The sequence below is a fragment of the Balaenoptera musculus genome, chromosome 14, assembly GCF_009873245.2.
Source record: "Balaenoptera musculus isolate JJ_BM4_2016_0621 chromosome 14, mBalMus1.pri.v3, whole genome shotgun sequence".
NCBI lineage: Eukaryota > Metazoa > Chordata > Mammalia > Artiodactyla > Balaenopteridae > Balaenoptera > Balaenoptera musculus.
In genome coordinates, this window is record NC_045798.1 from 29,855,162 (window position 1) to 29,871,374 (window position 16,213).

At 39.6% G+C, this 16,213-nt stretch overlaps 1 protein-coding gene across 4 annotated transcripts in view; it reads left to right on the forward strand.

Moving 5' to 3' along the window:
• The window catches only part of PIEZO2 (piezo type mechanosensitive ion channel component 2), a 348,479-nt gene that overhangs the window by 125,429 nt on the left and 206,837 nt on the right, over window positions 1-16,213 (forward strand). For all 4 annotated transcript variants that reach the window (XM_036823700.1, XM_036823703.1, XM_036823702.1 and 1 more), the window contains exon 3: window positions 5,151-5,276. In XM_036823700.1, the coding sequence (XP_036679595.1) occupies window positions 5,151-5,276 (126 nt within the window). The remainder of the gene's footprint in view (window positions 1-5,150; window positions 5,277-16,213) is intronic.

Genomic DNA, 16,213 nt, shown 5'->3' on the forward strand with positions numbered 1-16,213 from the left:
AATTTCTTCTGCTTAATAACCAGAGAAAAATAGTATATAAGTATGCAGTTTGGTTCCGTGTCATGCTGGCCATAAATTGCCTATTTTGTGAATCTGCTATCTGCGTTACTTTGGGAAATCATCTTGAAGTTAGCATATATATTTTTAAGTCTTTTAAATATATGCCCCATTTTCTTATGTTTCTAATTATGAGTGATTATTTATTACGTGACATATCCTTGGATAATTCGTATTTCTTGTGTAAATTAGACTGACTACTCAAAACACATGGGCAACATAATACCCTCAATTATTTCTGTGCACACAAAATACTTCCAAAACCAGAAAAAGAGATCATTTCTAGAAATGCCATGAATTAATTGGAGCATGGCTGTAATTAGGGGTGTGTGTATGTGAGTGTGAGTGTGTGTGTGTATGTGTGTATGAAAACAAATATCTTTTTACCCATTTCTGTCGCTCCTATTCATGACTGAAGTTCCACGTTTTCCTTTAGTATCATTCCCTTTCAGCCTGAACAAGCTATGTTAGCATTTCTTTTAGAGCAGATCTCCTGGTGACAAATATTCTCAGTTTTCCTTAATCTGAAAATGTCTTCTTTTTGTCTTCATTCCTGAAGGGTGTTTTCACAGGATATAGAATCCTGGGTTCATAGTTCTTTCCTTTCATAACTTTAAAGATGTTTTTCCAGCTATTCTGGTCTTCACCGTTTGTGATGAAAAATATGTGGTAATTCAGAGTTGTCCCCCTGTGTGTAATGTGACATTCTCTCTCTGCTTTTGGAGTTTTTCTTTATGTTAGATTTCCAGCCGGTTGGTTATTCTGAGTCTCTTGTGGTTTCTTCAAGTTCATCCTTTTTAGGTTTGCTGAGCGTATTGAGTGTGTAAATTATGTCTTCAACAAATTTGGGGAATTTTTAGCTATCATCCAAATATTTTTCTGGACCACTCTCTCTTTCCTCTCTTTCGGTAAGTCTAATGACATAAATGACACAAACGATGGCCTTGATCCTTTGATCTCAGACCTGAGAGCCGATGAATTTTTTCAATCTTTAGCCCTCTGAGAGTCCAAGTCCATAATTTCTGTTAATCTCTTCAAGTTACTGGCTCATTTCTTTGTCATCTCTATTCCACTATTGAGTCCATCAAGTGAATTTTAAATTTCAGATATTGTATTTTTGCAATTCTAAATTTTTAATTTCTTGCTCGTTTCTTTTTCTATTTCTATGCTGACAGCTTCGAGCTCTCCATTTTAAGATTATTTACCTTGACCTCATGGAGTGTGGTTGTAAGGGTTGTTTTAAAGTCATTTTCTAATAATTCCAACATCTGGGTAATTTCAAGGTTGACTTCATTGTCTTTTCTCTTGAGAATTGGTCAGATTTTCCTGGTGTTTTCTATGCCAAGTAATTTGGAATTATATCCTGGTCATTTTGAATATTGTGTTATGAATCATTGGGTCATCTTAAAATCCTCTGGATAATGTTGATTTTTTTTTCCCTTTGTTTCTGTGTTTTAGCAGGCAATCTGGTTGGTTTCAGCTCACAAGCTTTGTCTCACTTTCTGTGGCTGGTGGTTCCAATGTCAGTTCAGTTCTCAAACCTTTGCTTTTCTATTTGGGTCTGCTTTGTGCACGTACCCCTCAGGGGTTGGTCTGGGACCTGTGTGGTTCTTTGTATCGTAGTTCAGTTCTGAAAGCTCTTTTGGGTCTGTTCCACACATGTGTAGCTTGAGGGTGAGACCAGGACTTGTACTGGTTTATAACAGAATTAGAGGATCCCCCTCTGGGTCTCTTCTCACCAAGATTTCCCCTTTAGTCTTTAGCTCTTGGGACCCCTTCCCCCAGTTCCTCTGGTCAGAGAGATAGAATGGGGTGGAGGAGACTTTAGATGCCTTCAGGGCAGCAGCAGCTTTGCAACCAGGACAGTCTTTGGAAGCAGGATCAGGAGGGAAAAAAAGGTTTTGAAAGAGTATATATCTGATGGTATTACACTCCAACTAATTAATTCAGTCTTATTATTAGTTAGCAAGAAGTTATGGGGTTGGAATAGGATAGATACAACAAGGTCCTACTGTATAGCACAGGGAACTATATTCAGTACTATCTTGTAATAACCTGTAATGGAATCTTAAAAAGAGTATATACAATGTAAAAAATTAATCAACTAATTAAGTTTTCTATGTTTTAAAAAAAGAATCTTATATTAGGCAACTTTATCCTTCAAAAACACAAAAGAAAGAAGTAACAGAGGAAATGAGGGGAAAAAAATGTATGACATACAGGAAAAAAATAGCAAAATGACAAAAATGTATCCTTATCAGTAGTTATTTTAATATAATTGGATTAAACTCTCCAATGAAAGGTAAAAGGAGTAGAATGCATAATAAAACATGACCCAATTATATGTTGTCTACAGGAGATTTACTTAAAATCCGAAGACAAAGTTGGTTGAAAGTGAAGGGATGGAAAAAGATATTCTATGCGAATAATAACCAAAAAAGTGCTGAGGTGGCTGCATTAATATTAGACAAAATGTATTTTAAGTAAAAAACTGTTACAAAGAAGGACATCATATATTGATAAAAGGTCAGTTCAAGAAGATGTAACAATTATAAACATATACTCAGCAAACAACAGAGCCCCAAAATATATGAATCAAACATTGGCAGACTTGAAGGGAGAAATAGACAATTCTACAATAATAATTGGATACTTCAGTAGCCCACTTTCAATACTGGAAAGAACATCTAAATAGAAGAATGATAAGGAAAAAGAAGACTTGAACAAAACTATAAACCAACTAGACCTAACAGATAAATATGAAATTCTTCACTCAGCAATAGGAGGATACCTATTCTTCTCAAGTTTACATGGAATATGCTCCAGGATAGACCATATGTTAGACCATGGAAAAATTCTCAAGAAATTTGAAAAGATTGAAAGCATATAAAGTATCTTCTCAAAGTACAATAGAAAGAAACTAAGACATTAATAACAGAAGGAGAATTGGAAATATGGAAATTAAACAATGCATTCTTAGACACCAGTGGGTCAAAGAGCTAATCACAAGGGCAATTAAAGAATACTTAGAGACAAATGGAAACAAAACATAACATACCAAAACTTACTGGATGCAGCGAAAGCAGTGATCACAGGGGAATTTATAGCTGTAAACAACTGTATCAAAAAAGAATGATCTCAAATCAATACCCTAGATTTACACCTTAAGGAGCTAGAAGGAGAAGGGCAAACTAAACTGCAAACTAGCAGAATGAAGGAAGCAACAGAGATGAGAACAGAGCTAAATGAAACAGAGAATAGAAAAACAATAGTGAGAATCAACAAAACCAAAAGTTGGTTCTTTGAAAAGATCGACAGAATTGACAAACCCTTGGCTAAACTCATAAATCAAAAGTGAGACAAAATGAGACATTTTAGTTATATTTGTATTTATGTTTATGACATTTTAGACCTTTAAGCTTCAATTTTTAGGGTAATCACTTGTTCTTTTCAGGACTTCCAGCTGATTGAATCAGCCTGCCCAGATCATCAAGGAAAATATCTTTATTTAGTAAAGTCAGTTCATTACAGACTTTAATCTGTTCAGATGTTTGATTAGACTGACACATTGACAAAACCATTTACAATACAGTTTTGGTTGCTAATTTAAGTTGTATCTTGTTTTCTATCTGATTATTGCCAACGCAGAGGAGCTATATTTATTTTTGCAAGATGATATTGCATCTGAATCATTTTTGTGTATTTTTTTCTAATAGTTGGTCTGTGGATTCAGTTTGACATTCTATATTGATGATGATGTCATCTGCAAATAATTCCATTTGATCGTATTATCTGCAGATAATTCTAGTTATTACAACTCTTCTTTCTTTTTCTTACCTTATAACACTGGCCAGTACAACCAGTGATATAAGTGGCAAGGGTATCAAGTGTCCTTGATGGTTCTCTGATATTAATACGACTGTGTCTAAAATTCCACCATAAACAGGATATTTGCTTTAGTTATGGCGTAAATTCTTTATTATCTTTTTCTTTTTCTTTTTTGGCTGCATTGTGTCTTCATTGCTGTGCGTGGGCTTTCTTTAGTTGCGGTGAGCAGGGGCTACTCTTCGTTGCGGTGCGCGGGCTTCTCATTGCAGTGGCTTCTCTTTGTTGCAGAACACGGGCTCTAGGCGCGTGGGCTTCAGTAGTTGCGGCGTGTGGGCTCAGTAGTTGTGGTTCGTGGGCTCTAGAGTGCAGGCTCAGTAGTTGTGGTGCATGGGCTTAGCTGCTCCACGGCATGTGGGATCTTCCCGAACCAGAGATCGAACCTGTGTACCCTGCATTGGCAGGCAGATCCTTAACAACTGCGCCACCAGGGAAGTCCCAATTCTTTATTATCTTAACGATATTTCCTTCTATTCCTAGTTTTCTGAGTGTTGTATTATTTTACCATAAATAGATTTTGAACTTAATGAGATTCTTATTCCATATCCATTAAGAAAATTATCATATCAGCCTACCAGTGTATGACTTATCCTTACAGATTTGTTACTATTAAGCCACATTTCTTTTTCTGCAATAAATACTAGCTTATTGTGATGTATTGCATTTTACCTTGCTATTTCAGTTAGTGAGCAAGTATGTTTTTCAAATAATTTGTGTCTATATTCATAAGTAAAATGGGCTTATAGATTCCTTTCTTCTTCTAGCTTTATTTAATTTTGAAATTAAACTTACTCTAAATTGTAAAATGTTTTAAGCAACTTTCCTTCTTTTCCTACTCTCTGGAACTATTTTTACAAGGCAGGGATTATCTGTTTCAGCAAAGTTGGCAGAACTTCCTTATAAAACTTTCTGGACCAGAGGCTTTCTAGTGGTTCCGTTTTGTGGTAACATATCCTGTGATACATAGGAAAGCATCTTTCTTTCATGTCACATTTTTAATCAGTGTTAATTATATAATTTTACAAAGGGAATAAGATGCTTTTAGCTTTAGACTAATAATTAAGAGAGTCATTGTTACACTTCATATTCTTTTGAGTCAGTCTACACAATAGTTTATGTAGAAACGTGTTCTATGTGGACTGGTACGAAGGTCAGAATGAGTGTGGTCATCTCAGGATCGCTCATCATCTCTGTGTTTTTCTTCCCAGGACACACAGGACGGTTGTTAAAGTCTCTGTGCTTCACCAGTTTTTCCTTCCTGTTGCTGCATATAATTTTCCACATCACGTTGGCAAGTTTGGAGGCACAGCACCGCATTGCACCTGGTTACAACTGTGAGTATGATGGTGGCTTTTTAAAATATTACGTACGTGAATAACAAAGCTATGTGTCATAACGCTTATAGAAACCTAGGCAATGATGACATTACAAAATTCGTGGCAATTTTTGGCCATTTGTCAATCTAATACACTATAAATACATTCCAAGAAATTTATATACCTAGACAATGGGGTAATGTGAACAACTTAATTCATGCATCTTCAACGTATATTAGATATTAAACTGTGATCGGTATGTAAGACATTATGCTTGGGTGTAGTCTAAAAAAAAATCAAGATTTACGTACAGACCCTGGAGCCTCCACTATGGCTGGTGAGATGAGACATGTACAATATCTAACATGATAAATAAGAGTACAAACGTCAAATAAATACTACAGTGACTTCAGGCTTATTGTAAAGCATAATGTAAGATTTTGTATATCTTTATGGGAAAAATGTGAATGACACAGATAGTTTCTTTTTAAAACTGGGAGGTTTTTTTGCTATTCATAAGGAAATGATATATCTTATACACATTATATTTTGAGGTTTTGATCTGAAAACGTCGACACGTATATGCTTTATCTAGGTAGGATCATCTTTCCAGAATTAACCTACCATTGGATAAATTCTACTTCCATTTTTGTAGAATGTGTGATTGTCATTTGAAAAAAACAGAAGCATTTCAAGTAGATGGAATACAATCCACATGTTTTAAGTGAATATTTGAAATAGACTAAAATAATAGTTTTTAAATGGTCAGTTTTTCACTGAGGAACCCGTTTGTAGGTTTGAAATTTCCTGATCTTTCATAAGTGCTAGCACAAGTGAAATGAAGCAAACCAACCATTCCCTGTAAAATAAAGGCCAGATCAAAATTCTTCATGGATCAAATAGTATTAACATAAATGTAGTGAGAAATTCTTTAGTAAAATCTGTAGTCATAAATTATTCACTATACCTCACGGTGTAACTTTTAGAGAGCTAAACTTTACAGAACTAAAGTGAGCATTCATTCTGGCCATTTTATTGAGTGCTGAGTTCCTTGGATAATAGTGCCTATCAAAATGATTCTTGATTTAAGATCTGATGATTTAAGATATGGTTATTATTTTTTTAATTGAGATATAATTCATATACCATAAAGTTCACCCATTTAAGGAACACAGTTCAGTGGTTTTGGGGTTGTGCAACCATCACCACTATCTAATTCCAAAACCCTTTCATCACCCCAGAAAGAAACCCTGCACTCATGAAGTTATTCTTCTTTCCCTCTCCATGCATCCCTACGCAACCACTAATTTACTTTCTGCCTCTAGTAGATATACCTGCTCTGGACATTTCATCCAAACAGAATTAAGTGATATGTGACCTTTTGTATCCAGCTTCTTTCACTCAGCATAATGTTTGCAAATTTCATCCATGTTGTAGCCTGTGTTAGGACTTCATTCCTTTTCATGGCTGAATAATATTCCATTGTTAAGATGGGGTTTTAATGCTTGATAAAAGTCACATCATTATTAAAAACTTGATAAAATAAAATGTTTAAATAATGATACTTTAGTTATATTATTATAATGATAAGAAGGATTTATTACATTTGGCCAGATTCAAGTCTCTTTGGACTTAGTAGAAATGTTAGCAATGATAGTTTGTATTGCTTCTTAATCAAAAATCCTTTGGGTAGTTCTTAATCAAGCATTCCTAGGGCCAGAAGGAAGGATTTTTAACCATAAGTGTTGTCTGAAAGCTTGCCACCTTCCCAAAAATGAAAGCTGAATTTGAAGAAAAATAGATAGGTAGGTATAAGAGGAAGAACATGGAAAAATTATTTGATGCATCACATCCAGATGAGATTCCATACCCAATTATATAATGTTATATATATAATAATGTTTTGATGTCAAAATTTTACTTACTTTCTCTTGAGTAATAATTCATACCACTGCAATGTAGAAAATAAAATATTATCTTTTGTTTTAAAAAAAGACTATTTCATGAATAATGAGTTCTCTTTATCACTGAAAAGTATTTCATCACAGGATATATTACAACTCATCAGATTTTTCAAATTTGAGCTTATAAACATACAGCTTGCCAGTGTCTGCAGATACTTTTAGGTGCTGAGTGATGCCGGGGAGAGGACTGTGCTGGAGGGGGCCTAAATTAGGGTGTGAGCACATCGTTTCTTCCAATCCACAGTCTATGTCTTTCTATTTTTATTCGAAATAACATTTTCAATAATTCTATAAAGGTGAAAGCAAAAAATGTAATGTGAAATGTTAAGACCGTTTTCCATTTTCCACATTTACAAACGAATGTACTGTGGGGTCTCTCCTATAAGGCATAGGCAGAGACGGACAGAAAGACATACAAACTTAAAGTACACACACACACACACACACACACACACACCACACATGCTTACACACGCACCACATATGCAAACACCACACACATGCAGACACACACAACACACACACATGTACACACCACACACACACCATGCACACACATACACACACCCCACATATGCACACACCACACACATGCAGACACACCACACACACACACACACACACACACACACATCTCACCACATATGCACACACACAGAAGCTCATTCTTGAGTTATCTGCTCCTTCCCAGGCAAGAATCCAAATTACTTAGACCCTTTGGATGGAAGATGAAGAGGTCTGTCTTCCTCAGTGGTGGAGGATGGAGACCAGTCAGATCTGGCGTCTTGACATGCCTCTTCCTGGGCATTTCTTGCAACCCAATCTTGGAGAGCTAGACCTGCCTTTCCTAACCTCCCAGCCAGATATGTGGGCTTCCACACACTGTGTTTCCCTAGATCATTTTATTCATGCACAGCTTCCCTCCACTACCCTCTTCATGGCGATGTGTCTTGAACACATCCAAGTCTATTGTACTGCCTTCCTTCCTTTTTGACGTCCCCATATAAAAGCTCTATTCTGTTCCACCCGAGCCAATATAATGAAAATCATAACAGTAAACTTTATTCCTAACAAGTTAAATTCCAATTTGAAATTTATTTCCACAAAAGTGAACGTTCCAATGTGAAGTTCCAATATTTTTGAAGTCACCGCAGAGAAGGGAGACGCAAAAGAATGAGTTAGAAAAGGGATTTGAGTGCCATAGGCACCTTGAAGGTGAGTCTACATAGAGAAATCATCAATTTCTTCTAAAAAACGGGTGATGCTGCAACAGCATTGGCTCACAAGGTCTACATATTTTTTTGGTTCGGCTTCATGTGCAGTGTTTCAAAGCAATACATTCTTGAAAAGGGATAAAAAAGCAGAGCAAACAAACTTGAGTTTTGCAAACTAGTTTAGTCCAAGATTGACACAAACCAGGTTTTCAGCCTGGAGCATTTTTTAACGATCAAGTTATATAAACTCTTGAAAAACCCCGTCTGCGTGGTAATGGAAACACTGACTTTTCATTTCTGGCTGACTTCGCCTCACTCGTGTTATTGTTTCTCCAGCATTTGGAGTTTTGATTACACCATCCGAGTTGTAAACACAAACTCCGCTATTTTGATATCCCACATTTGAAGTTTAGCCTTTTTTTTTTTTTTGGCATCTGTAGAGGTAAAGTAGCAAAACTTCAAATAAAAAGACACAAAGTGCCTGGCCGGCTGTGTTGTGCCTTCTGAATGCTTTCTCTGTCTGTGAGACTTTGTCAAATTAAAATGAAGGAATCCAGACAGGTCCGGGTTCCCCATCTTACTCAAGTGGTCTTCAGACTCCAAACCACCAAGCACTCATTTATATGAGTTTAATTTGGATTCCCTAATGACTCTGCTCCCCGTTTAAAACTCATATACCCTCACCCAAGTTCTGGCAAAAGCTCCCAGGATCCCTCAGGAATCTGAGACGTGTGTTTGGGGGACAGCAGTAGCATTTATAAACATTGAGCCATTGAAAGTTCTTTGCCCCCAGAGCCCTGTGAGTAGTCACTGGCAGTAGTAAACGCTGTTTCAAATCAGCCCAGTTAGTGCTTGACCAGCTGGCGCGTTTGTTAAAGACGCTATTGTGCAGATGGGGGCCCTACCACCCCTCCCCCTTCACTTCCAAAACGGTGCTTTCACAGGTAAGTGAGGAAATCCATGGGGCAGGGGCACCTCTGTGAATTTTCCTCAAACGTGTGTTGTGCCGCTTACTAAAATATTTTCATTCTGTCAAAACTGTACTGTTTCAATCAATGTAAACCCGGCTTCAATTATGTCACTACAGAGCCCATGGAAGTAGTCTGTTCGCCTCAGTGGCGGACCTGTGGCGCTTTTGGTGGAATTGCAGGGCCAGTCTGGACGCTGGGGCTGTGCCGAAGCAGGCTGTTGATTGAAAGAAACTTTTGAGCTCAAAACTATGAAGGGAAGATTTGCGGTGATAGTAGCTACTACGTATAGAGCACCTAGTATCTGTAGGGTCACTGTATCCCTTTTCCGATTAATGACTCCTTTTTTCTTGTTACAAATTGCTCCAATATCCTTTGAGTAGGGCACTCCATACACATCACCCCACTCCACTTAGGGTGGGTCGGGCTGTGCAGGCAGGGCCTGAGGAGATGAGTGGCCACCCTCTTCCAGGCTGGATCCGGCTGGAGACCGGGACTCATCTTATTCCTCCACATAGGGCTGTGCCTTCTTATGGTCTCTCTTCTCCAGGGAGTTGCCTTTCTCTTGTATAAATGCAGTGCCCAGTCTGCACTCGGGGTTGAGGCGGGGATGAGGATGAGGCTGGAGGAGGTGGGAGGAGGGTGGCGTTGAGGACAATGATGAAAAGATGGGCTCAGAGGGTGAGTGAGTGGCCCGGAGCCACTGCTGGTCTGAGCTGGGATCTTTCCTGCTCTTTCCTCCTCTCGTGGAACCCCTTATTTATCATCTGTTTAGGATTATTTTCTCCACTGCACTTCCTAGGACTTTGGAGTAGTGCAGTTTCAAAGGGTTTAAATAAGAGTTTCTGGTATTCAGTCCATGGTTTTCTATTGTTTGGAGATTTGTCCTTATAAAGAATTGTGTCTTTTCTTTGCTTCATTCAATTGCTGGACTCATCATTAGATCTGTTTCCCCCTGAGGGTCAGACCCCTCAAATCAGCAGTTTTCTCCCCCCTGTAGGGGGAGGAACACCTAGAGTTCCAACTTTTCTCATCCTGAGAGCACAGAAGACTTGGCCCAGGAGCCACTGACCACGAGGTTATTCTAGGCCTTGATGGTACTTTATTCTACTGCCTTTCTGTCCTCAAAACACTGGGGTTCCAATGTCCAGACCCAGCATCTGAAACCTCAACAGGTGACAAGAAGACTCAGGGCCAGGCGTGGGCCTGGCGGGTCGGCACCCCACCCCAATGATGGTGGGGTGGGTGCGCAGTGAGCCCCTCCCTAGATGCTCTGCTTTCCAGAACCCAGGCCGACTGGTCTCTGGGCGCACATAGTGGGAACCTCCATCCCCTCATGGTTCATCATTAATTGTGCTGGTTGTAGATGGGGACCCCTAGATTTGCAGAGTCACCTGGGGAGTCCACCCTCCTAAAAATAAGTAAGTCCATGGTCTAAGGAAATTCTTTATGTTTATTTTTATGTTTATTTTTTCATTGGGCACAGTATGGAGGAGGCAAGAGCTAATACTTATGAAACGAGAGACAAAAATACTCAGTAGGAACCTCGCTCTGAGACATTTTTTGGTCCCTTTCTGGGGCCTGCGTCCTTGTGAGCGCTGACCCGGGGTCTCCGGGAGGTGGGTTTAGGAGGGTCTGGCTTCCTCTCGGTCCTGTCATGCTCCCTTCCTCTGCCAGCTTCCTGAAAGCAGGATCTGCCCCAAGATACAACAATTAAAAAAAAAAAACCTGGACGAAATTGTCAATTTCCTCCTGGCCCTCTGTGCCAGGATGAGGACCACAGTCTAATTTTCTCTTAACAAAAGTAGTTTAAAAGCATCTGGACCATATATATACACCTTCTGATCACATATATAACCAGAGAAATTAGCCTTAAGTGTTATTTCCCGCAGCCCGGGTAATGGAGGCGGATTGCCGTTTCCATCCGCTGCCCACGAATGCACGTGTCCACCGGGAGGGAGCCTGGACGTCTAGCAGGCGGGCAAGCCTCCTCGGTCTGGGCCTGATCTGTGATCAGTAGACGTGGGTGGAGAGCACGGCTGAAAGGGAACTCTGGTAACCTGATGCTGATGAGTCAATGTTCCTGGAATGATGAATGCAATTAGTTTTTACTGCCCAGGGCAAGGGGGCGAATTGGGATGGGGGCACCATGGGGAAGAGAAACCCCATCAGGGTGAAAGTCTCGTAGGCCAGGACTGGTTGGTATCTTGATTCACTTGGAGTGATAGTCGTAGAGTGACATATACTTTATCATCATTTTTCCAATAGAGCCTCTCATTTTATGGTAGAAACATTTTTCATGAGAATTTATATACTATCCAATATATGAGTGAATTTAGGATCTCAGGTGACTGTGGTTAAGTTACTCATCTCTGTGCCTGAGTTTCTTTGACTGTAAATGAAGGTGATGGTGGTCACTGTCTCACAGGGCTGCTGTGAGGGTTGAGTTAATACAGGCCATGCACTTGGCACAGTGCCTGCCCCGTAGCAAGTGCTCAATGACTATAAACTATTATTACTGTTGTTGTTAATGCTTCTATTATTATTAGAGGAGTCATATTTCTTGCCTAAAATCACACACAGCGACAAGGGGGCAGAAATAACCCAGAACCAAATTATACACAGTCATGTGGGTAAAACTTGGAAATTATGAAATGTGCAAAACTTACGTGATACCAAATAATTCTTTGTGACCAACTTTATCTCAGTTTCTTACTAATTCTGTTATTGGGGGGTTTGTTCTGTGCTGTGTGGTTGAGATCTGGGGTAATGGTGGGATGGCTCTAACTGGAAGGTGGTGTCAGTGACAGGGTCGTAGTGACACCCACCTTCTGCCAGTGCTTTTTTCTCTCCCTCAGTAACTTCCCTACCAGGAACTCACCCCTGCTCCGGGGCTGGGAATCCCATTCCCTCTTCTCCCTGAAAGCTTGTCCTCTACGCCCTGCCCCTCAGCACAGAGGAATATATAATCACTATATTCTTCACTATTTATCACGCTTTCTATATTATAGAATTTTAGAAGCAAGAGACAAAGGATGAAAAGGTAAGGAAAAAAAGAAACTAACATTTGTTGCTGTAAAGTCAACCAGCACTTTGCTCACACGATCTCACTTTAATCCTGACTGGCTCTCACCACCACCCTCCTGATTGGGGGTGAGGACCAGAGACAGAAAGTGTCTTCCCTTAGGTCACTCAACTAGCAGCAGGATTTCAAATCGAGGTATCCTTGCTCCACGGGCATCACGCGGCCTCCTAAAGTTGCTGGGGAAAACTTTATGGCGAAATCGGGCTTTGGTTGATTAGATTGTGAGGGCTCGGTAAGAGTAGGGTACACACATTTGGAAGCTGTGCCGGGTGAAAGGATAATTAATCTGATATACCAGCTCCAGGTGAAGTATTCAGGGTTCGCAGTGACTTAGTAACTTCACTTGGTGAGGATATTGGCCTCCCAGAATATCTTTCCCCGTAAGAGTGAGCAATGCGGCCATGGCAGGGTCACGTGTGCCGTGGGGAATGCCTGGGTCAGGGCCTTCCTGCTCCCCAAACTCTAAGCTTCGGGCATGGAACTTTTCATGCTGAGTTATAATCCCTGATTCAATAGACAATCCCTAATGTCTATTCTCCCATTAGCCTATGATCAGATTGTTTGATCAGGGTTTGTCGTGTGTTATTTTTGTGACCTGAGCGTCTACTGCAGTGGTCCATGGATAGAATCCTGCCCCCAAATTGTTTAAAGAGTGAATAAGTGAATTAGTAGCAGCAGAAAAGGAAACGAAAGGGTGAAATCAGATGACTCCCTTGTTTGAGGACCGCTTTTCCATGGGTCCTCACCTTCCAGTCTGTGAGAGCAGCTCCAGGGCAGGGACGTCCGTCCTCTCTCTATGGTTGTCACCATTTCCCTTCTTTTCAATTCATGAGGAAGTAGGAGAAGGACACGCCCACTTGAAGGCTTTTATTTCTCTTTAAAAATGATATATCAGGGCTTCCCTGGTGGCGCAGTGGTTTAGAGTCTGCCTGCCGATGCAGGGGACATGGGTTCGAGTCCTGGTCTGGGAGGATCCCACGTGCCGCGGAGTAACTAAGCCCATGAGCCACAATTGCTGAACCTGCGCATCTGGAGCCTGTGCTCCTCAACAAGAGAGGCCGCGATGGTGAGAGACCCGCGCACCGCGATGAAGGGTGGCCCCCGCTTGCCGCAACTGGGGAGAGCCCTCGCACAGAGGCGAAGACCCAACACAGCCATAAATAAATAAATAAATAAATAAATAAATAAAGCATGACACAAATTAAGCAATGTGAATACCATCAAGCTTTCATCATCATAAAAAAAAAATATTAAAAAAAAAATGATATATCAGGTAAAGTTACCTGGTGTTGATTTCCTTTGCAAAAGGAAACTTGGATTTCCATTTGGATTTGGTGATGTCAGGAGTGAAAATATGAAAGACAAAGCTGGCCTTAGAAGTAGTGAGGAGGGGAGAGGAGGAAGGAACTGGGAGCGGGGTGGGCCTCATTAATAGCTGGGTTCAGAGGAGAGACGCCTCCAGTGAATAATACCGGTGGCATTCGCCTTGGGCCCCTCTGCTCCACACCCCACGTTCACCGAGCCTTCTGTAAGATCCAGGAAATTTAAGATGATTTGGGATCGACTGTGTTTGCTTAAATAACAATTTCCCTACCCTCAATTTCATGATGCAGCATTTCTAGTGTAAATTATTTACCATAAAAGCTCTAAGGCAAATCTCTGTGGTGCGGGAGTAATCTTAACCTCAAAAGGCTAGGCGGACAACATAAAGCTCTAACTGTGTGTTGTCAAAGGCCCGGTATGATGCAAGGATCATTCAAGGGCATTGTGGAGGTAGCACAGCTGGGCCAGGAATAGTCCTGCCATTCCCGAAAGTATTAACTTCATGACACAGTTGAGTTATTCTTCAGACTTACAGAACTGGTGTATATTTTAGGAATTAGGTATGTGGATTCATAAATAAAACACATTTCTTCCTGTAAACAGAAATTTGGATTTAGAACAATCCTCTTGATTTCATGCATTAAAAATATATTTCAGGGATGTAGAAGGTTGGCAAAGAAGTTGCTGATATAAGTTATCTCTTACATTCATGTTTAGGGACATTTAAACATTTCCTAAGATCCCCATTGCAGGATATGAGTATATAGATAATATTAATATTAAAGATATTACTATAAAATGTTATATTTGTAGACAAATGTTTTAAATATTGCATGTTGATAAATATGGTTTCAAATGCTTTTCTTTCATTACCTTGCATCGTTACTTCGTTTATAATCTCTAATTTTTAAATGGGTGATCATTCTTGAAGACCCCAAAACCACGTTAAGAAGCAACGCAGTGGAGTACGGGTTGATGGGTAGTTTCCGAAAGGGTGATAATGAAAACCAAAGCACCCTTGACATATAAACCACAGGAATCAGGAGGCAGCACACGGATTTCCTTCTTTTTAGTTTTGCAGAATCAGGAGGATATTTTCATTGCAATCTCATGTTTATTTTTATATGTACTCGTCCAAAAATATTATTCTGTGTTTATTTCCTTAACTGAGAAATTTGAAAGAATATCATATTTATATTGTAACAATGATAATTATGATATCTTGATTGTTGATTTTGAAAATGTTTCTCCATAGAGTAGATTCTACAACAGCCACAAAGAAAATTAGTTTCAAGTAATTCAGGTTATTTACAATCCCACAGTCCTGTCACATATGAATTTATGCAATAACTATTTATTAAACGCCTGCTGTGTGCCTGCCCTCACAGGGCTTGCAGTCCACTGGTGGGAGGTGGAGGCGGACGGAGGAGTGAACACCACTAGCAGAGCTGGTATTGAGGCTGTAAAAAGATCAGTGGAAATACGCATAATAGGTTCTAGTCTGGCCTGGGATGGGAGACTTCCTGGAGGAAGTGACGTTGAGGCAGAAACCCAAAGGATGAAACTATGTAGCTATCCACAGTAACAACTATGAAAGTGCTGATCTATCATGAAATGCATACACCTCTATCATCTTATGAACTCTAAGATTAGAATTGACTCTGGGGATATAAGCATACTCAGGCAAGTTCCTCCTATCAAATTTAAATGGAAATATCCTTGGAAAGAGTCAGTTGACTGTGAGATATTGAACAGCTCTTAAGATTGTAGCATTTACTCTGTGGACTAAAAGCAACATTTCTGCCTCTCTGCCTAGAGTCTATCAGAGAATTTCACCAAATACATATCAAATTTAAAGTCAAGATCTTGCCTTGATGCATACCATCCAGAAAAAGTTAAAGATGGTTTTCCTCATGAATTGGTTATACTAGAGGACAATAAGAAAAACATTCCATTTATTTCTACATTTCTCTTCTGTTTCCCCGAAATAGATGGCAGTACTTCTTGATACTGTCATAATTCATGGGAGAATGACAGATAAAAACACTTATAAATTAAGGGTAAGCTGAGTTCCGAAATATATGGTATAATACTACCTTTACCAGAAGCTATTTGTCAGTTTTGTGGCTTGGTTTTGAGACATACACTTAGTCTATGTCTTACTCTGAAATGAAGGTGACTGAACGTTATCGATAGATGGCAATTCAGGCTGTTAGCGTCTGCATTTTGAAGTCCTCCAAAACCTACATTATCTACTTGCATTTCGGTTTTTCAGACTTATTCAGAATCTTCTCCAAAAAAAACCTTAATTTTCACAACAAAAGAAACAAAAATAAAAACGGACACACACTTGATCCATAAAAAACTAATGAAGCAAAATCAGCCGTAAAGTTAGACAGTT